At 38.3% G+C, this 22,638-nt stretch overlaps 2 protein-coding genes across 2 annotated transcripts in view; one reads left to right on the forward strand and one right to left on the reverse strand.

The window, feature by feature from the left end:
• Positions 1-14,669, reverse strand: part of LOC123871272 (somatomedin-B and thrombospondin type-1 domain-containing protein-like) — a 67,398-nt gene extending 52,729 nt beyond the window's left edge. The window contains exon 1 of the mRNA XM_045914975.1: positions 14,591-14,669. The gene's annotated coding sequence lies outside the window, so the exon portion shown is untranslated. The remainder of the gene's footprint in view (positions 1-14,590) is intronic.
• Positions 14,670-20,404: 5,735 nt separating this feature from the next.
• Positions 20,405-22,409, forward strand: LOC123871273. Its single transcript, XM_045914976.1, has 4 exons — positions 20,405-20,511; positions 20,618-20,731; positions 21,366-21,562; positions 22,308-22,409. The coding sequence occupies exons 1-4, from the start codon at positions 20,430-20,432 to the stop codon at positions 22,407-22,409; spliced, it is 495 nt and encodes a 164-aa protein (XP_045770932.1). The 5' UTR covers positions 20,405-20,429.
• The last annotated feature ends 229 nt before the right edge of the window (positions 22,410-22,638 follow it).

The raw sequence follows: 22,638 nt of genomic DNA on the forward strand, positions 1-22,638 counted from the left end.
TATACAATTTGGTTAGTATTCAAATGAGAGCAAAACTGCCCAAATCTCACTAATGTAAGAATACGTAGGTTGAAAAACAAATTACTTTTCGGAACGCAAAAAATGATATTATTCAGTAATATAGTAGTGGTAAACTCAATTATTATTAATAGAGAGAATTTTTTAAACAAACATCCTAACTTTTTGATAAGGAAACTTCCTCTGATAAAGCTAAACTGGTGCAGTTCATTAAACTTGCTTTGTATCATTAACCTACGACAATAAATTTTACTCATTATCTTCTGACTAGCTTTTGCCTGTGACTTCATCCGCGTGGACCATACAATATCAAACCCCTTTTTTACCCACTTAGGTGTTGAAATTTCAAAAATCCTTTCTTAGAGAATGTCTACGTCATAATAGCTATCTGCATGCCTTTCAACCCGAGCCGTCCAGTAGTTTGAGCTTTGCAGCTCAGTCAGTCAGCTTTTTAACCCCCGATCCAAAAAGAGGGGTGTTATAAGTTTGACGTGTGTATCTGTGTATCTGTCTGTGGCATCGTAGCTCCTAAACTAATGAACCGATTTTAATTTAGTTTTTTTGTTTGAAAGGTGGCTTGATCGAGAGTGTTCTTAGCTATAATCCAAGAAAATCGGTTCAGCCGTTTGAAAGTTATCAGCTCTTTTCTGGTTACTGTAACCTTTACTTGTCGGGGCGTTGTAAATTTTTAATTTACACTTGTCCTTTAATATTTATTTAGATTCCTCTATACCCTTTCAGGGATTCATTATAACATAATATTTAATGCATCTTTTTAAATACGGCAAGGCTTGTTAGCGGTTTCTTTTGAAGTTGGTGTGCTTTTGAATTTCAATAGACGCCCGCCGCCTTCCCACAAAACTGCAGTCGCCAGCCGACTTTCATAAGTGAAAAACTTCGGTTTTTCACTTATGAAACGCTTTCATTCAAATATTTAATTTGGTTTTTGAAAATAAAAGTACTTTACTTATTGCAGGCTCACTCTTTCTCTCACTGCGTTATAGCCCTCATTGCTGAGAGTGGTGATCCCTACCATTAATTACGTTATAATCACACGTTACACATAATAATAGTCACACTGTACCTTTTTCACGATAGTTGTATTTTTTTACTTATACCAGAACCAGAGTACCGCCAATGCGTTGCCGGGCTTTCGAGAAATTGTTGGTCCGCCCCTTGAATAACCGCCGAGTTTCTTGCTGGTTCTTCTCGGTAGGAACGGCATTCCGAACTAGTGGTAAATTATTTGACGATTCAAAAGCACTTGTAAAAGTCTATTTGAATAAAAATCTATTCTATTCTATTCTAACCCCACGGTGTAAACTAACAAAATATAAAAGAATTAAGATATTTTTTATGAAACCGTATCACAAGGAATACCTAACCACATCGAATCCCAAAAAACCGAGTATTAAAAAAGGGATAAATCTTTCACAATAAAAGTAGTAACTTTGTAGTTAGGGCAATAAGTGAAGCATGATAACTTGGTGATGCGAAAGGCTATTACAAGAAATATATTTACATAAAGAAACTTATTGGAGCAGAGAAATAAAGCTAGGAACTTTTCTTGGGCATGAAAGAAGGGTTTTCAACCGTCCGGAAAATCTGGGACCATCCTTTTGTGGAATCAACGCTTCACGAAAGTTAAAAAGGATGGTGTGTGCTATTCCCTTACTCTCATGGTCTGGAAATGAAAAACTATTTTAGGCGCGTTAGGAGATTTTGGGTTAGGAAGAAACTTTAAGGTCGCGTCACCGACATGCTTATCTTAACAGTACCGATAGATGTAAAAACTAAACTAATGTTACTGGTTTTAATTTACAATTAATTATCATGAAATTTTAATTTTTGATAGTTACAATTAATTGGAAAGTCCAAAAAAAAATACTTACTCACTGTGTTATTTAATACTGACTGATAATTTTTAGGGTTTCCTTACCCAAAGGGTAAAAACGGAGCCCTCTTAAAGTCACTCTGCTGTCTGTCTATCTGTCTGTATATCCGTCCGTTTTACTGCCTGTCTGTCCGTTTGTCTGTCTGTCCGTGTGTCACAGGTCTCTAGCTCGTAGACGAAATGAGTTACGAACCTGGAATTTTGTGTGAACGTTGACCCAAAACCAAATACTGAATAAACATTTAGTTAAATTATTTTTCAAATGTTTTTTTAGATTTTAATTTGAAGAACATAAGCCGATCATGAGGGTAGTAGAATTTGTAGTAGGTACCTACGTAACATTTTTAATTGATATCAGCGTTTCTGGCTCACTGGCTGGCTGGCCCGTGGGCGCTGAACTGGATTTGAGGTCAGCTCGATACGAGGATGGGACATGTTGATAGCCTTGCATGAGCTAAACGAACTTAAAAACCTAATTTTTAACTAACCGTCTTTAAGGGCCTGTAAGTAACTTACGACAAATTCACTAACGAAAACATTCTTGTACCTTAGTAATTTGTTGTCAATTAAAACTTACAGATGTAATCGCGACCTTAACAGGGCTCTCTCCGTCACTTACTCCTTACAATTGTAGTTCCAAATTCATTTGAATATTAAGCAACCAAAGTCCATGAAATTTTGCAGACATATTCTATAAACTAATATCTGTGCCTGTGGTGTTTTAGATTTTTCTAAAAATATGTAGTTTCAAAATTATAGGAGCTCAAAGATTTGTATGTGAATTTTTAAGACCACGTAACTTTGAAACCGAATATTTTAACAGAAATCTGGAAAACCACAGGCATAGATATTAGTTTCTAAAAAAATGATTGCAAAATTTCATGAACTTTGGTTGCTTATTCAAATGAAATTGGAACTATGTTTGTATGGAGCGAGTGATGGAGAGACCCCTCTTAAATAATCACGCAAATCGTTGACATGTCTACGTACCTATTATTGAAAAATATTGGTGATATAAGTTTTATTATGCATATTATAACTCCGAATTTCCGAGCAGAAACGTGGACACTGACAGTTGGCCTCGTCCACAAGCTAAAGGTCGCTCAGCGCGCTATGGAGCGAGCTATGTTGGGTATTACTCTCAGGGATAAAATCCGGAACGAGGAAATTCGCAGAAGAACAAAAGCGACCGACATAGCTCAAAGGATTAGCAAGCTGAAGTGGCAATGGGCAGGTCATGTCTGTCGCAGAACCGACGGCCGATGGGGCAGACGTGTCCTGGAGTGGAGACCGCGTACCGGTAAGCGCAGTGTGGGACGACCTCCTGCCCGCTGGACCGATGACCTGAAGAAGGTGGCGGAGGACCGTGTTTGGTGGCGCGCTCTTGGAAAGGCCTATGTCCAGCAGTGGACGCATACAGGCTGATGGATGGATGGATGGAACTCCGAATTTCCTCAGTGCTTTAAGACCAAAGTCTTCAAACAGTACGTGTTGCCAGTAATGTGGATCCGAGACATGGTCGCTAACTATGGGCCTCGTAAGAATCAGAGTCGCTCAGCGAGTGATGGAGAGGGCTATGCTTGGCATTTCTTTAACTGCTCAAATCAGACATGAGGAGATCCGTAAGAGAGCCAGAGTAACCGACATTACTGAACATATGCGAAGCTGGAGTGGCTATGGGCGGGCCACATAGTTCGAAAAACATATAGATGTTGGGGTCCCAAGGTGCTAGAATGGCGACCCCACGCCGTAAAGTGCAGCGTTGGAAGACCCCACTAGGTAAACAGACGACATCAAACGAGTCGCAAAGAGCCCTTAGATCCAAGCGGCGCAAGACCGTGGCGAGTGGAAGTCCCTACAATATACCTATGCCCAACACTAGCTTCTCCTTCCAGTAAAGGTTGCCTGGTAGAGATTGCTTTAAGCAATAAGGCCGCCTTTGCACACAATTGTATTTTCTGTTTCTGTGTTGTGTTCCTTTACATGTTTTTGTGTGCAATAAAGACTTCTATCTATCTACGTCCAGCAGTGGACGTCTATTTGTTGATAATAATGATGATGATGAGATGAAGAAATTATTTCATTTCATTTTTGATCAGGTACACCCAATTTGCGGCAGTGTGTACCCACAGGAACGAACCAATTACCTGCGACTCTATTTACTTTATAAGGAAAATGTTTGGTTTATAGCAAAAAAAGTAATGTCGGCAATTTCATTGTTCAAATATTTCCACGAAACTCCCCCGTGTGGTGTCGGTTTTAAGATAGAATTCATTTAATTTTCCGGTCGACTATACTCTCTTGATAGTGTGACCATCAACAGGGTTACTTTTTAGAGGTTCCGGACCCGAAGGCTACCCTTAACTGAGCTATTACTAAGCCTCCGTTGTCCGTCCGTCTGTCCGTCCACCTCTGTCTGTCGGTCAGCGGCTGTATCTCATAAAGGTAAGAGAGTTGAAATTTTAACGGAATGTGTCCCCAATAATAAAATAACTTAATATTAAAAAGTACATATTTAGTATTCCGTAATATTACGGAAACCTTGACCGTTATTATTAATCTTTACAAAAGTTTAAGTTAAGTAAAATTTTTTAAAGTATGCTCCTGAATAACGCATATTAAAGTTACCTTACATAATCTAAGTATTTTTTCTTAACTGAATTAAATGGTAAACAAGTGAGTAACTTACAAGTGTAAATTAAAAATTTATAACACCCCCGACAAGTGAAGGTTACAGTAACTAGAAAAGAGCTGATAACTTTCAAACGGCTGGACCGATTTTCTTGGATTATAGCTAAGAACACTCTCGATCAAGCCACCTTTCAAACAAAAAAACTAAATTAAAATCGGTTCATTAGTTTAGGAGCTACAATGCCACAGACAGATACACAGATACACACGTCAAACTTATAACACCCCTCTTTTTGGGTCGGGTTTAAAAAATAAGGACCAGCGCTTGGCAGCAATCAGACCTGCTGGCAAGTGATGATGCAGCCTAAGATGCAGCGCGCTTGCCTAGAAGATGCCTACTTAATATGTATACTCTTGACTTGAAGGTAGGTAAGTACCCATATTAAAGTTAGAGGGGAAAACTGATGCTGGAAGGACCGTTTTGTACAAGAAAAATTAAATAGAAACTAAATACGGTATGGAAAACTGTTGGCAATGCTAGTTTCAGGAGCTGTTGTTAATGGTTTCGTTGTAAAGGTCACAGGTCTAATTACTAATTTTGCGAGTACTACAATTTTAGCCAAGTCATAATAATTTATGCACCGCTTTTCCCAGCTGAGTTCAGTCTTAATTACTGAAAGGACTGCCTTCATTAAAAATTAATAGGTATCACTGAAAGCTACGATTCGTATAATGTTGGTTTACAGGGACGTTGAAGATATCATAGGTATAATACCATATACTTAAAAGTGCCTATATGTTTCGAATCCATATGTCATCATTGGTAACACGCACTGTTCGATGACTTTATTACTTTATAGTCTTAACAGAGCTCTCTCCGTCACTTACTCCATACAATCGTAGTTCCAATTTCATTTGAATATTAAGCAACCAAAGTCCATGAAATTTTGCAGACATATTCTATAAACTAATATCTGTGCCTGTGGTGTTTCATATTTCTCTAAAAATATGTAGTTTTAAAATTACAGGGGCTCAAAGACTTGTATGTGAATTTTTAAGACCGCGTAACTTTGAAACCGAATATTTTAACAGAAATCTGGAAAACCACAGGCATAGATATTAGTTTTTAGAACATATCTGCATAATTTCATGGACTTTGGTTGCTTAACATTCAAATGAAATTGGAACTACGTTTGTATGGAGCGAGTGACGGAGAGACCCCTCAGAAGAGGCTGGATGCAGGCGGCAAAAGACCGTAGTGTGAGGAAGTCCCTACAAAAGAGTTATGACCAGTAGTAGACATCTATCGATTGATAATGATGATTGTGCTCTAAAACTAGTGATCAATCTGACTCAATCGTTTGTTAGGATTCACTACAATAGGTTTTTTTTTTTCTTTAAATCTGGCTTTACTCTGATTAGCCAATGTCAAGTTTGTGATATTTTCAAGTTATTGAATTTATACAAGTATGGACTCCGTCTGCGCCGGCGCCCGCCGACATACGCGCGGTGCCCCTTTAGAGCGCTTCCCAGTCAGTTCCACCACCAAAAAACACCAACTAACACAAAAACCAGCCACTCTTAACAAAAAAAAACACTCCAAACAAGCACAGCACGCGCGCCAGCAAACGCCATCGCAGACGAAGTCCTACTACAATAGGTACTACTTACTTTCAAAAGTTTCATAAGGAGAGATGGTTCGAATCAGAGCGATGCCGTATCGCTTGCGTGAAAACTTTTCAGCGCCAAACTTGCTCGAATAAAATGCAAGTGGGTGTTCTGAATATCAAACAAAATAGTTGAATTGATTTATTGAACTTTCGCCCGGCTCGCTGAATAGTTTCGATGCGAACTAAGTAGTGAAATAGTTTGCGGTCTTTCAATTAATGTGTTTTATTGTTTGATCAATTAGCATAAGGCTGCGTTTTACTCGTATCTTGTTTGTCGTTTACTCGTATCTCGTTTGTAGCTTGCTTAATTAAATAAATAAATAAATAAATAAATAAAGGTTTATTCAGCTCTCATATACAGAATCACACACAAAAACAAAAAAAAAAGAACAAGAATAACAACAAAGATATAATCAAACTCGAATATAAATCAAACTCAAAACTAGAAAACACCATTATCCTATTGCTGTGTCTGTGAGCTAAAAGGGCTCTGCCTCAGCAAGATGCTGCAGTATTTGACTACTGCAGCGCTGATTTTCAGGCAGAGCCCTGGTGTCACGACCTGACAACGAAACAGTGCATATTAGATTTAATCACAGATATAAAAAGCAACCAAAAAAGAAAAAAGAATTATTAGTAGGGTAGAAAAGATATTATATATATATTATCATTTATTGTATATACATATATATATACATACACATATATATATATACATACATATACATATATATGTATATATATATACACATACATATATACATATATATACACATATGACAATTAATTGACAACTGATTGACAGCACTACTGAGTGTTTACATTAGTATAACTATAACTTAAATAAAGAGCCTCAATAGCTCAACCGGTAAAGGAGTGGACTGAAAACTGAAAGGTCGACGGACGGTTCAAACCCCGCCCGTTGCACTATTGTCGTACCTACTCCTAGCACAAGCCTGACGCTTAGTTGGAGAGGAAAGAGGAATATTAGTCATTCAACATTCAACATGGCTAATATTCTTTTAAAAAAAAAAAAAAAAAGAACCCCCGACACAAAAACCTCTATAAGAAAACTAGAAAAGAGCTGATAACTTTCAAACGGCTGAACCGATTTTCTTCGGTTATAGCTAATACTCTCCATCGAGCCACCTTTCAAACAAAAAAAAACTAAATTAAAATCAGTCCATTCTTTTAGGAGCTACAAAGCCACAGACAGATACACAGATACACACGTCAAACTTATAACACCCCTCTTTTTGGGTCGGGGTTTCAAAATTGTCGTGAGTTAATCATGTAAGCTCCAAAAATCCGAAAGGCGTGAATTTGTGGCTAAATATGTAACAAATAATAAAAAATAAAACGGTCAAGTGAGATTACGACTCGCATTTGGCTGGTTTTTTGCCTGTTGAAAAGCTCATAACATCATAACAACAGCAGCTACAGTCAGCTATGCAGGGTGCTAGCAATAATGAAAACAGGTGATAGTACAAAAAAACGCGAAAAAAATAATTATGAAATCCTTTAAGTGTTTTTAAAAGTTCTCAATATATTGCAAATAAAATATCTAACGACGCCTGAGGTTAATGAACGTAAATATCACTCGGAGTCAATGCCGAGTCGTAGGTGGGGCAATGACCCGAGTTTTGCACGCTATACATTGCGGGTTTGAAAAATAGTAAGGTCACTAAAACTACAAGATAAGGCAAATTGTTATTGGCATTGGACTGTGTTTAGGTAGTATAATAATAACGCTAAGTTTTTGCTAGCATTCTGGTTACACCCTAACATACCTAACATACGTTACCCCCCGTCCACACACTGCCCGTGTGGCATGGGAAGGAGCGAGGAACGGAGGCAGAGACGTAGTGTGGCCGCGTGACTCGCATGTTCTTCGTTCATGCCCATCGCTTCCTATTTTCTCGGTAAAGGTGCCCACGCACTTGAACTGAACTGCGCGTCGCGGCAGCGCCCCACACGATATTCTCTCCAGCCGTGATGCGCGTACCGCGTAGCGCGTCACTGCCGCGCGTCACGGCTGGAGAGAATATCGTGCGGGGCGCTGCCGCGACGCGCAGTTCAGCTGCAGTTCAGTTCAAGTGCGTGGGCACCTTAAGTATGCAAAAGCGCGCACGCTGCCACAGTTTCAACGTCCATCGCGTTGCAAAGGCAAGCGACCTAGTGCGGCGTCGCGCCATAAATTGCGCGAGTAGAGCAGTGTGTGGACGGGGGGTTAGTAGTTTGTAGGTCATATGTAGACGCTAAGCAGTACTTAGCTACGCCAGCATCGAGGTCAGGTAAGCGGCAAGCCTCCTTGGGGCTCGTTAGACAAAGCCTTCCTTTAATTAGTCGCTACTAACAGTTCTTTCATGTCAACTCTTAGAACCTTTTTGCCCTTTGAATGACACAGGTACCTACTGATAAAGGAAAAGGTATGAGAAAAAGCTCAGAGCTAGAACTTTAAAAGAAAGGATTACCTTGTGGCTTTTTATATAAAAGTAGATAGTGCCCGTTTTCGTGGATTTCGGTTTTAGGGTTTCGTAGGGTACCGTAACGGGACCCTAGTGCTATTACTAAGCTTGGCTAAGATGGCGCTGATCCATTAATTTGCAGATTTCTAAATAAAGGTGTTAGGTATATCTTGTACGATGGTACAGATCTACAGAACCCTTAGTGTGTGAGTCTGACAGTCATCTCCATGCAAGCTATCCCTGCACTTACCAAAAAGATGATGCCTTTCGTCCAAGTAGAATTTTCTAAAAAATACATACTGTTCAAAAATCGTTAAAGGACCGGAATGAAATCCGAAAGGTCAGTGGTTCAACCTCAACCTTATCACTATTGTCATACGTACTCCTAGCACAAGCTTTACCCTTAGTTGTAGGGGAGAGGGGAATATTAGTGAAGATTAGCACGAGTAAGAATCTTTAAAAAAAATTGAGTCCCTCAAACAGAAAATAGAAGTCCTTATACTTCAATCCTTACAAATCCTTGACTACCCTGCAAATAGACATAAAATATGAAATGTAGGTCTTGCCATGTGGCGACCGTGTTAAACTTCCGAATAAATGTCCCTCATCACTCTCTCATACCCTCTTTATGAGGGTAGAATGTATAAATGGTTGGTCGTATTGCACACTTCATTTTTAGAGTTCCTCTTAAAGGATCACTTCGTTGTCTGTTGTGACTGTCTGTTTGTCTTGTATTTTTCGTAAAATAATACTTGGTTTTTTAGAGTTAACTTAAAAATAGCGGTGTTCTCTAGTTATTTTTGGTTTTGAATAATTTTGTGGTTATTTGCCTAACATAAAACTATAAATTAATAAACAAAAGTCCGTATAATTCACCACAAGGGTATATTTTAATTTGAAAACTGGTGGTTTCGATTTAAATTTTTAAATCTTGAATAACTCAGAACTAACCATATTTCGGATATGGTATCATAATGTGACAAAACTAGCTGCAAATGAGCTCTACTTGCAACTTGAGAGGGCTATGTTAGGAGTTTCCCTGAGGGATAAGATCCGAAATGAGGAGATCCGCAGGAGAACCAAGGTCACTGACATAGCCCAAACTATTAGCAAGCTGAAGTGGCAGTGGGCAGGTCATGCTTGTCGTAGAGGTGATGGCCGTTGGAGCCGGAAAGTCCTTGAGTGGAGACCGCGTTTAAGCAAACGTAGTGTGGGACGCCCTCCAGCACGATGGACCGATGATATTAAGCGGCTGGCGGGAAGTGGCTGGATGAGGAAGGCTGAGGACCGGGTGTGGTGGTGCTCTTTAGGGAAGGCCTATGTCCAGCAGTGGACGTCCACAGGCTGATGATGATGATGATGATGATGAATTGAAGAGATCTCACAGAGTTTTCAAACACCTAAATCCACTTGGACGAAGTCACGGCCATTATCTAGTTATCTATAAATAAATAATTAATACCAAAACAATAACTTTTAAAAATAATTAGACCATGTTTAACATCACAGAGTTCCTCGATATTATTATTTATTTGCTATTCCTTAGGTACATAAATATGAAAAAATACAAACGCAAAGTATTTTTATATTAAAAATGAAAAACTTCGCGTCGTTGCCAAAGCTCCCGCTTGTTTGTGTAAATAAGGTCGGGGCTGAATAAATACAAGATAAGAATAACTCTATATTATATAACACAAGTGTAAATTAAAAATTTATAACACCCCCGACATAACATTCCGCGCCTACGATCCAAAGTATCTGAGTTTTCCACCAAAACATCATTTTCAAATAAATATTATGTATTTAGGCAACGTCCATCTTGACAGCTTGACATTTGTCAATTGACATAATATTATGAACCTAACGGTTATGTAACCTTCTTTTATACAAGAAAACTAGAAAAGAGCTGATAACTCTTAAACGGCTGCACCAATTTTTTTGGATTATAGCTAAGAACACTCTCGATCAAGCCACCTTTCAAACAAAAAAAAGAAAATTCAAATCGGTTCATTCGTTTAGGCGCTACGATGCCACAGACAGATACACAGATACACAGATACACAGACACACAGATACACAGATACACAGATACACAGATACACAGACACACAGATACACAGATACACACGTCAAACTTATAACACCCCTCTTTTTGGGTCGGGGGTTAAAAACTAAAGTATATAATCAAAGATTATGCAAAAAGCATGGATTCAAATCGCAACTCACTGCAGCAATGTGCGGGAATGCAATCCATACTAAAATAAATGCGAATGTGTGGTCCGTCCGTCTGTTTGTTACCTTTACCCAGTTAATCCTTACGTCCTATAATCGTTTTTGACGAAATCTAGGACAGAGATAGCTTGCATCGCGGAGGATGGGGCAGACGTGTTCTGGAGTGGAGACCGCGTACCGGTAAGCGCAGTGTGGGACGACCTCCTGCCCGCTGGACCGATGACCTGAAGAAGGTGGCGGAGGACCGTGTTTGGTGGCGCGCTCTTGGAAAGGCCTATGTCCAGCAGTGGACGCATACAGGCTGATGGATGGATGGATGGAACTCCGAATTTCCTCAGTGCTTTAAGACCAAAGTCTTCAAACAGTACGTGTTGCCAGTAATGTGGATCCGAGACATGGTCGCTAACTATGGGCCTCGTAAGAATCAGAGTCGCTCAGCGAGTGATGGAGAGGGCTATGCTTGGCATTTCTTTAACTGCTCAAATCAGACATGAGGAGATCCGTAAGAGAGCCAGAGTAACCGACATTACTGAACATATGCGAAGCTGGAGTGGCTATGGGCGGGCCACATAGTTCGAAAAACATATAGACGTTGGGGTCCCAAGGTGCTAGAATGGCGACCCCACGCCGTAAAGTGCAGCGTTGGAAGACCCCACTAGGTAAACAGACGACATCAAACGAGTCGCAAAGAGCCCTTAGATCCAAGCGGCGCAAGACCGTGGCGAGTGGAAGTCCCTACAATATACCTATGCCCAACACTAGCTTCTCCTTCCAGTAAAGGTTGCCTGGTAGAGATTGCTTTAAGCAATAAGGCCGCCTTTGCACACAATTGTATTTTCTGTTTCTGTGTTGTGTTCCTTTACATGTTTTTGTGTGCAATAAAGACTTCTATCTATCTACGTCCAGCAGTGGACGTCTATTTGTTGATAATAATGATGATGATGAGATGAAGAAATTATTTCATTTCATTTTTGATCAGGTACACCCAATTTGCGGCAGTGTGTACCCACAGGAACGAACCAATTACCTGCGACTCTATTTACTTTATAAGGAAAATGTTTGGTTTATAGCAAAAAAAGTAATGTCGGCAATTTCATTGTTCAAATATTTCCACGAAACTCCCCCGTGTGGTGTCGGTTTTAAGATAGAATTCATTTAATTTTCCGGTCGACTATACTCTCTTGATAGTGTGACCATCAACAGGGTTACTTTTTAGAGGTTCCGGACCCGAAGGCTACCCTTAACTGAGCTATTACTAAGCCTCCGTTGTCCGTCCGTCTGTCCGTCCACCTCTGTCTGTCGGTCAGTGGCTGTATCTCATAAAGGTAAGAGAGTTGAAATTTTAACGGAATGTGTCCCCAATAATAAAATAACTTAATATTAAAAAGTACATATTTAGTATTCCGTAATATTACGGAAACCTTGACCGTTATTATTAATCTTTACAAAAGTTTAAGTTAAGTAAAATTTTTTAAAGTATGCTCCTGAATAACGCATATTAAAGTTACCTTACATAATCTAAGTATTTTTTCTTAACTGAATTAAATGGTAAACAAGTGAGTAACTTAAAACTAAAGTATATAATCAAAGATTATGCAAAAAGCATGGATTCAAATCGCAACTCACTGCAGCAATGTGCGGGAATGCAATCCATACTAAAATAAATGCGAATGTGTGGTCCGTCCGTCTGTTTGTTACCTTTACCCAGTTAATCCTTACGTCCTATAATCGTTTTTGACGAAATCTAGGACAGAGATAGCTTGCATCGCGGAGGATGTTGATATAATTACTAGATAATGCCCGCGACTTCGATCGCGTTAATTTAGGTTTTTTTAATCTCGTGAGCACTTTTAAATTTTTCGAGATAAAAAATAGCCTATGTCACTCTAAATCTGTAGCTCTACCCATGGAAAAAATCACGTTGATCCGTTGCTCCCATGCGACGTGATTGAAGGACAAACTATACATAAACAGACTTTTGAGGAGTGATTTATTACTTATGTCTCTAAACAATACTAAACTCACAGACGCCCGTATTATAGACAAACATTGAAAGTTCTCAATTTCAATGTTAAATTAATATACTTACCTACTTATCTGAAGCTGAAACACTTCATCATATTAAATGGATTAATTAAATTATCCAATTATTATTGAGTAGGATATGTATGTAAAGTACCGACGGATGTGAGTTTAAAATTTTGACGAGCTCTGCCTAAAAAGCGAATGAAGTTGTGGGCATTAGCTAGTATGAAATATAGGTACCTACTCGAAAATGGAAACAATAGCTGGGTCTCGGTCAAATAAAGGTCTCGGCTCTCGAGATGCATCTCTTGTGGAGGAGCTTTTATCTTTTAACCTTCCATTGTTCTTACTTTGGCTTTTTACGTATATGTCTACTACCTACTAGGTAAGAAAGGCCCGCGACTTTTTCGCGTGGGCAAGGGTTTGTAAAACTCTGTGGGATCTGATTGTCGGGGTAAAAAGCCTATGTCACTCTCCAGCCCGGCTAGCATGGGCAGTAGATAAAAATTATATCCCCGATTATATCCACTGATTTCTATGACTTCAGTGGATATAATCGGGGGATATAATTTTTATCTACTACCCATGCTAGCCGGGCAGGACTTCAACTACTTATATCCCTTTAAAAAATCAGGTCAATCTATTGCTATGTTGCGGCGTGATTGAAAAACGAACAGACAAACTAACAAACCAACAAACAAACACAATGTTTTTGCATTAATTATAATATGGGTTGTGATCGCTTCGAGGATTTTTGAACCTACATTTTAAAAATCCCTACCTAAGTTTTTATCTATTAGGTATGAATATTTTGTTTCAGCTTAGGTAAATAATTTTAACCATTTTGAAAATATTTTCTTCTTCTCAAAACTTTTTCAGGCGAGAGAGAAATAAAGAAACATCTTGAAAAAACAACAAAAGGCCAAGAGGTGTTTAAACTTTATGAAATTAAAAGAATATTCAAAATTCAAGTCTTAAACTAACTGTTGAGTTTTAATAAAAAGTTTTTAAATAATATACACTTTTTATTAAATTTTAAACAATAATCCACCGTCGAGAACGGTTCATTTCAAATTCCAATTTGAAAAACGTTCTAAAAATATAAAACATCCGACAATTCACTGCCACCGTTTTAATTTAAAGATTATTTAGGAATTCTAACATTTTACGAATTACTAACTATTACGAATACACTTAATAGGTATTACGAATTATTAATATATAATTCAAAATTTAAAAAAAAAACCCCGACACGAAAACCTCTATAAGAAAACTAGAAAAGGGCTGATAACTTTCAAACGGCTGAACCGATTTTCTTCGATTATAGCTAAGAACACTCTCGATCAAGCCACCTTTCAAACAAAAAAACTAAATTAAAATCGGTTCATTCGTTTAGGCTCTACGATGCCACAGACAGATACACAGATACACACTTATAACACTCTTTTTGGGTTGGGGGTTAAAAATTAAGTTAGTATTTAGTTTTTTTTAGAACATTAGATATAATGGAAGGTAGGCATCTACATTTGGTTTCACAGGAAATAAAAACATCTTTTAAAACATCCATTCTAAACCACCTAGGTATCACAGATAAAAAATAAAATGAACTTAGGTAAAGGTACTTTCACAGATAACAAATAAAATGAACTTACATCACTATGTCATACACCGATCACCGTATCGTACTTATTCGAGGAGGCGACACGCGTACAAGCGTCGCAGCGCGCGAGGTACGACTGGCAAAGGGAACTAGGATAGGAAAGCTCCCGTTGTTCCCGGTTTTACTTTAGGATTACTAAAGACTGATAAAAGTCTAGGTAGGTACGCGTTTTCAAACAAAGTTGAAAACAAAACCCGACTGCGATTGTCTTAATAATAAACGCTGAAATATTGTAGTAAAATTGTTTTTCTGTCGCTTGGTATATTTTGAAACTACTGGGAGTTTATGCGCTACGGTGAAACACACAGAATCTGGATACAAACATACATACATACATATACATTATAAATATAGACTGCTAAAATCACTACCCTTCCTTTTGGCTTTGCCGCAGTCGGGTAAAAACTGGCCAAGTGCGAGTTAGACTCACGCACCGAGGGTTCCGTACGCGGGTATTTTTGCCGACCGATAAATCAAAAACATTTTTATGCATAATATGCATAAAAGTAAATAAAAATCTGTTTTGGAAAGTACAGGTAAAGCCCTTTAATAATATAATACCCCACTTGGTATAGTTATCATACTTTGAAAATTGAAAATACGAATTATTTGTTCATGAACATATTATTTTGATTTTTTTTGTGATGTATCCACTATGTGTGACCACAAATTCACGGTTTTCGGACTTTTTCCTTTTCTTCTGCTATAAGACCTACCTATCTGCCAAACATACTTTCATACTAATGCGTATCTGGAATAGGAATAATTGCTTGCTTAAGGCCGTTTTAAAAATAAAAACAACAGTCTGTGATCAGCCTTATCACTACAAGAGGTGAACGCCTCCGTGCTTCACGTCCGAGATAACTGATAAAGTGTCAACCAGGAAACTAATTAGGTACATATTATTATCTCAGTCGTTATGGACTAAGAGCCAGTGAGGGCCAGACCATCGTTATTTTATACTAGCGACCCGCCCCTGCTTCGCATGGTTAGCTTATTACCATTATTTTTTTAATAATTATTAGCCATGCTAATCATAACTAATGGTCCCCTTTCCCCTCCAGCTAAGCGTAAAGTTTGTGCTAGGAGTAGGTACAACGATAGTGCAACGGGTGGGGTTTGAACAGCTGACCTTTCGGAATTCAGTCCGCTCCTCAACCGTTGAGCTATTGAAGTTCTATCTATAATTTTCGTTGGGATCTCAATTTTTTTTGAAAATAAAATTTATAGCCTGTCACTTGGGAATAATGTAGCTTTCTACTGGTGAAAGAATTTTCAAAATCGGTTCGGTAGTTCCGAGGATTGCTTCATATAAACAAACTTACAAACTTTACCTTGTTGTAATATTAGCATAGAAAAGCTGAAAGTTTCTCTGCGCATTGCTTCCAACACAAATAGGAACGATCGGCTATGAAGTTTTGATCGTCGTGGCTTTTAATGTTTAAGGGTATCTTGCAGGGGGTTGACACGATAATAAATGTATGACAATGCATGACGTGATTTCTAATACTATTACGAAGAAAATGTCAAAAATTACACATTATACTTTGACTGTATACATCGTTGTTGTTATCTGCGAAAACTACGATGATTCAAACGTCATAGTCCCTGAGCGTTTCTCCCTGTGTTGGGAACAATAAGAGAAACTTTCAGCTTTTATAAAACAACAAAGGTTCTCGCCTTCACAGGCTCTTTCCCTATTAGTATGTGATGTACTTTATTTCTTGCGAACTGAAGCCCGCGACTCTGATTTAGATTTATTTTAAATCTCGTGGAAATGCTTTTATTTTTTTCTAGGTTGACTGAGAAGGGTATATTTTAAATGCATATCCCTTACTAAAACACAATTTTGCTTGCTTTTGGTTTACGTTAAAGCGTTTTTTATATGAAAATCGTCAAATGCTATTATAAAAATTGCAAGAATAAGATAGTTAGATCAATAAGATTATTTTTAACTTACTTTACGGCTCTGGGTTATGACGAGAATGTGAAGGTCTTATTATGTATTCTGTGCTTGTATCTATGCTAGGGAGGGTTTTATTTTTATTCCACTATAAAACAGAACAGCCATGTGGCGTAAACCCCCACCGTGTACGATAATAACTACATGTAACGAGTTAGGTACCTGTTTTGGTACGAATGTTGGGGAACACCTATAAAGCTAAATGAATTGTGAATAATCCCCATCGATCACACTTTTGCACAGACAGACAGACAGACAGACAGACAACAAAGTGATCCTTTAAAGGTTCCGTTTTTCCTTTTGAGGTACGGAACCCTAAAAATGTGATTTTTGCATTTTCCAGCTAAACGGTAAGTTTTATCATAACATACTTACATATGTCAAACAAAAATCGTAATTATCTACAAAAAATTGTTCTTACACTTATTTCCTTAACAGGGCTTTCTCCGTCACTCGCTTCATACAATCGTAGTTCCAATTTCATTTGAATATTAAGCAACCAAAGTCCATGAAATTTTGCAGATATATTTTAGAAACTAATATCTGTGTCTGTGGCGTTTTAGATTTTTCTAAAAATATGTAGTTTTAAAATTACAGGGGCTCAAAGAATTGTATGTAAATTTTTAAGACCGCGTAACTATGAAACCGAATATTTTAACAGAAATCTGGAAAACCACAGACATAGATATTAGTTTCTAGAATATGTCTGCAAAATTTCATGTACTTTGGTTGCTTAATATTAAAATGAAATTGGAACTACGTTTGAATGAAGCGAGTGACGGAGAGACCCCTCTTAAGAATCACCAATCACGAGATAACACGATTCTATAATTTGAAGAAAACCCTTTATAGTGAATAATTAGCTTTATGCGCTATATACCTTTACCATAATATTTTTATCTCTATGCATATTAACACACAACTGAATATATTTTTTGAAATCCAAATAATAATATACTCGTATACTTATAGTTATAATTTTAGTCAAAATATTTTTATTATTATTTCGCGAACGCACTATTCGAGATTGTTGACGCAGCATACAGGTCAGGTCAATATGTGCATATCACTTACCTTTCATAAAAGCTTCCAGCTTCGTTTGTTACATTTAAAAGTGGTAGAATATAGCTGGAAACACACTTCTAAGCGACTAACCTAGTGGTTAAGACGTTGGCTCCCTAGGCTCTCCCAGACTTTTACTTAGTTTAACTTTTAGCACTTATGTGCGTTTTAAACAAACAGGTAAATACTCATCTTTTTTTAACCCCCGACCCAAAAAGAGGGGTGTTATAAGTTTGACGTGTGTATCTGTGTATCTGTCTGTGGCATCGTAGCTCCTAAACTAGTGAACCGATTTTAATTTAGTTTTTTTTTGTTTGAAAGGTGGCTTGATCGAGAGTGTTCTTAGCTATAATCCAAGAAAATCGGTTCAGCCGTTTCAAAGTTATCAGCTCTTGTCTAGTTCTTACTGTAACCTTCACTTGTCGGGGGTGTTATAAATTTTTAATTTACACTTGTGTTCTCGTTACTTGATTGCGACATACTCGTAATTAGAAAGAAAGAAAGAAAAATTAAAAATTTACTATTATTGTGTGGTTAATAGTCCACATTCCAATGAAATACAATAACAACAAGTGTAAATTAAAAATTTATAACACCCCCGACAAGTGAAGATTACAATAACTAGAAAAGAGCTGATAACTTTCAAACGGCTGAACCGATTTTCTTGGATTATAGCTAAGAATACTCTCGATCAAGTTACCTTTCAAACAAAAAAAAATTAAAATCGATTCCTTAGTTTAGGAACTACCATGCCGCAGACAGATACACGTCAAACTTATAACACCCCTCTTTTTGGGTCGGGAGTTAAAAAGTTGTTACGAGTCAACACAATCGCGTTGCAGTTTAAAAGTATACGAGTATTTCCGGCCATCCCCCTACACTGTTACACTTATAAATCTCCGAGAATAGCTCGCTAAAAGCTCTCCTCTCCAGTGGGTTCTGTTTCACCGCTCATAGAGTCGAGAGCTCGAGCAAAACAAACGGATAAATTATATCCAAAAATGAACTTGCAAAAAAATATAGAAATTAAACATAAACTATCCACGGAGAGAAGTTAATGTAGAGCCCTCTCTGTTACAAATGACAACAGCTAAACGTATGTACGGTACGGTCCGTAGTAACATAAGTCGTAGAAATAATCATTAAATAGTATGTAGAACTACTTTTAAGTATTACAATAATATAGTCTAGACTTCCGAGAGCCACATGGTCGCATTAGAAACCCAGCTCTCTAAATAAAAAAAACCGGCCAAGTGCGAGTCAGACTCGCGCACTGAGGGTTCCGTACTCGGGTATTTTTTTCAACATTTTGCTCGATACATAAAAATAAATAAAAATCTGTCTTAGAATGTACTAGTAAAGCCCTTTCATGTGATACTCCACTTTGTATAGTTATCTTACTTTGATCGATGACTAATCGAAACATGTTTTACTTTTTTTTTTAATGATGTAACCATAAATTCGCGGTTTTCAGATTTATTCCTTTGTGCTATAAGACCTACCTGCCTGCCAAATTTTATGATTCTAGGTCAACGGGAAGTACCCTATAGGTTTCTTGACAGACAGACAGACAACAAAGTGATCCTATAAGGGTTCCGTTTTTCCTTTTGAGGTACGGAACCCTAAAAAGGCAGTGGATCTTAACCATTCTGAATAATCAACTGTTTTCCGTATACTCTATCTGCGGTAAAAGTTAGTAAGCATGGAAAACATGGCTCGTTTGTGATTGGTTGGTCACTCGTAATGGTTAACGCCCACTGACTTCTTAACTTCTCTCCGTGGATGGTGTACCTTGGACCTACAGAAAGATTTGTTTTCGAATAAGATCTTACAAGTGATAATGTCTTTATTAAATGGCAATTTAATAAGGTCACTTGTATATAAAATTTCGTGACTCAGATTATTGAAAACTTTATCGCTAAGATTGTGTACACATGGTTGATAAAATTTCCACAAAAGACACAAGGTATACAAGGTGTTTTTATAATGTCCTTAACAACCGGGCAAGCTAAATAATTTTAGACCGATATGTGTAGATACCAAAAATACCTTTTGGCTTACTTTAGTCGGGTAAAAAAAATGAATGCGCCTCGTAGCGTGAAACCCGTTGAAGATATCATTATATGGACTTAAAGTATTTGTTTAAAACTCCAATGTGACAACCCTGCAAACCGCTGACCGCGGAAATTAGCTCGTAAAAAACGTCAATGACCTTGAAGGACCGTTTAAACGTTTGTCAAATAGCAGAGACAACGAAAGAATCTATGGCCCTAACTATTTGGTACTACATACTTCAAATTTTGTCATGTTATACCCGCGATTTCGTCCGCGTGGACTGCACAAATTTCTAAACCCTGTTGTATACCTTTAGGGGTTGAATTTTCAAAAATCCTTTCTTACCGGATGTCTAATGTTAAAATAGCTATCTGCTTGCCAAATTGCAGCCCGTTCCATCCAGTAGTTTGAGCTGTGCGTGATAAAAAGTAGCCTATGTGTTAATCCAGGGTATAATCTGTCTCCATTCCAAACAGCCAAATCCGTCCAGTAGTTTTTGCGTTAAAGAGTAATAAACATCCATACATCCATCCATTCATACATACAAACTTTCGCGTTTATAATATATTAGTAGGATTTAGTCGATTTATGTTAGATGGTTTTATTTGAAACACGCTGTATAAAAATCTGTGATTCAATTAATTGAAAACTTGATCCTAAGATAATACACCTGGTTGATAATTACCACAAAAATAAGTATATATTTGGCCGGTAATGTGTTAATGCATCAACTGAAACAGATTTGAAAACAATGCATGAAGTATTTATCGTTGTGTTTTGTGTATTTGCTGTGGTCGTTGAAGGATGGGCCCACACGACCACTGTCAATAGATGTAAGCTTTGAACCATTTTTCCCAATACATCATTATCATCATTGTCAACCGGACTCAGGAGTGTAAACGACAGGGAAGAAGAATTTAATTTTGTGTTTTGTTTCAGGTATTCACAGTGGGGGACAACCCCCTCTGAACGCGTTTGTACATGGGTGTACCAATCCTCCCTGCCTGTTACCACAACTAGATGATCTGATCGTTGACGTTACTTTCGCTACACGTAAGTTATTACAATCTATTTCCATCGTAAGACTGTAGAATATATAATTTTTGACAGAAAACGAATAACTGAAGTGAGCAGGGCATATAGATATCATCATCACCAACAACCTATCGCCCGCTCACTACTGAGCACGGGTCTTCTCTCAGTATAAAGGTGAACGCACATTTATCCGAGCCGAACGCGTCGAACGAGCGTAACGAAAAGAATTTTAGAATCCTGTATATGAAATCTCATGAAACCTCGCACCGAATCGTCCGAATCGGAAGTAGATTTCATATAGAGAATTCTAAAATTCATTTCGTTCGACTCTTTCGACGCGTTTGGCTCGGATAAGTATGCGTTCATCTTTAGATGGATTTGTAGTCCAACACAGTGGCCAACTGCGGACCGCACATCTACCTACCACGCAGAACTACAGGTTTCCTTCGCTATTAAAGTGATGATTATGCACGTAACTCTGCAAAGTTAGAGGTGCGTGCCCGGGATCGAAGCCCCGTCCTCCCGAATAGGTGACCAACGTCTAAACCACTAGGCTATCACCGCTCGCATAAAAATATTACCACCTACAAAAGCCGTGAAAGAGGGGTTTTCTTAGGTAGGTACTTAATTCAAAGGTTTCTTTTGTTCACAGCCCGCAATATCAGCGAAATGACGACTCTATTGACTGCTTCCTTCAATATTGGCGGCATGCAGCTCAACGTACCTGTAGACCTGGGGCAGAACGCCAGAACCTGCAACTTCTTGACCTTACCTCCCACCTGCCCGATCCAGAGTGGAGAGAACGCCCAGTATCGCTTTAAGTGGCGTATTGAACCATTTATCGCTGTGGTAATTACCCGTAACTTTTTTTTTGTTAACAGGGAACAAAGTCTTGTGAAGATGGGCCTGAGCGTGTGGTGGTGTGAGCCTGGGCTCTGGCGCAGTGTTAAGCACTGTGGTCTTATTAGTGGGAGGGCCTTGGTTCGATTTCTGGAAGGTGTTTGGAATTTTATAATTACTAAATTTCTGGTCTAGGCTGGTGAGAGGCTTCTGGAAAAGCCGTGTCGCTAACCAATTTAACGTTCCGGTACGATGCCCTGTAGAAACCAAAGGGGTACGAGTTTCATAAAAACTGCCATAATCCTACCAGGTTAGCCCGCTTCCATCTTAGATTGCATCATCATTATATGCATGCATGCATAGAAAGAGAAACCTAAGTCTCTCTCTCTCTCTCTCTCTCTAGCTAAAATAACTTTTAACTGAAACATTTCTCATGGACTTCGTCTGTGGTGGCGTTTGCTGGCGCGCGTGCGGTGCTTTTATGGAGTGTTTTTTTGTGAGAAGTGGCCGGTTTTTGTGTTCTGCTGGTGTTTATTGGTGTTGGAACTGACTGGGCAGCGCTCTAAAGGGGCGCTGCGTGTACACAGACGAAGTCCATACTTATACATATAGTTTCCATAACTTGTAAATAACTACTAACTTGACATTGGCTAATCAGTGTAAAGCCAGAGACGAGAGAGAAAAAAAAAACGTTTTTCATAGTCTATGCAAAACTTACTCTATACCTGCTCTCTAAATCTTTTAATGATTCCAGGGTACACAAGCGAATGTGGAGCTCAGTGTAGTGGACAACGACAGGAACAACGAAGTGATCTGGTGCATCAGACTACCCATCCGGATCCTGCCGCCAGAGTAACAGATCCCACCCCAGTAGGTATTAATGGATAAAAAAACCATTAAAGATTGTAATTAAAAAACATAAATAATATTAAAATGTGTTTTTATTTATTTACTTACTAGCTCACTTAGGACTTCGCTCTAAGTCTAGGGTCACTCGCAATGGATTTCTGTAAATCCTTTGAGAAATTCTTTCCGAGACAACTCTGTTCAGATTCCAGACCAGGCTACTTACACTTACCTCGAGT

The sequence above is a fragment of the Maniola jurtina genome, chromosome 13 (assembly GCF_905333055.1).
Source record: "Maniola jurtina chromosome 13, ilManJurt1.1, whole genome shotgun sequence".
Classification (NCBI taxonomy): Eukaryota; Metazoa; Arthropoda; class Insecta; order Lepidoptera; family Nymphalidae; genus Maniola; species Maniola jurtina.

Excerpts from the sequence above, each read along its gene's own strand:
- LOC123871273 (XM_045914976.1), top strand. The coding sequence starts at position 20,430 with ATGCATGAAGTATTTATCGTTGTGTTTTGTGTATTTGCTGTGGTCGTT. Across the intron at positions 20,512-20,617 it reads CACGACCACTGTCAATAGAT|GTATTCACAGTGGGGGACAA; the intron begins GTAAGCTTTGAA and ends GTTTTGTTTCAG. Across the intron at positions 20,732-21,365 it reads TGACGTTACTTTCGCTACAC|CCCGCAATATCAGCGAAATG; the intron begins GTAAGTTATTAC and ends TTTTGTTCACAG.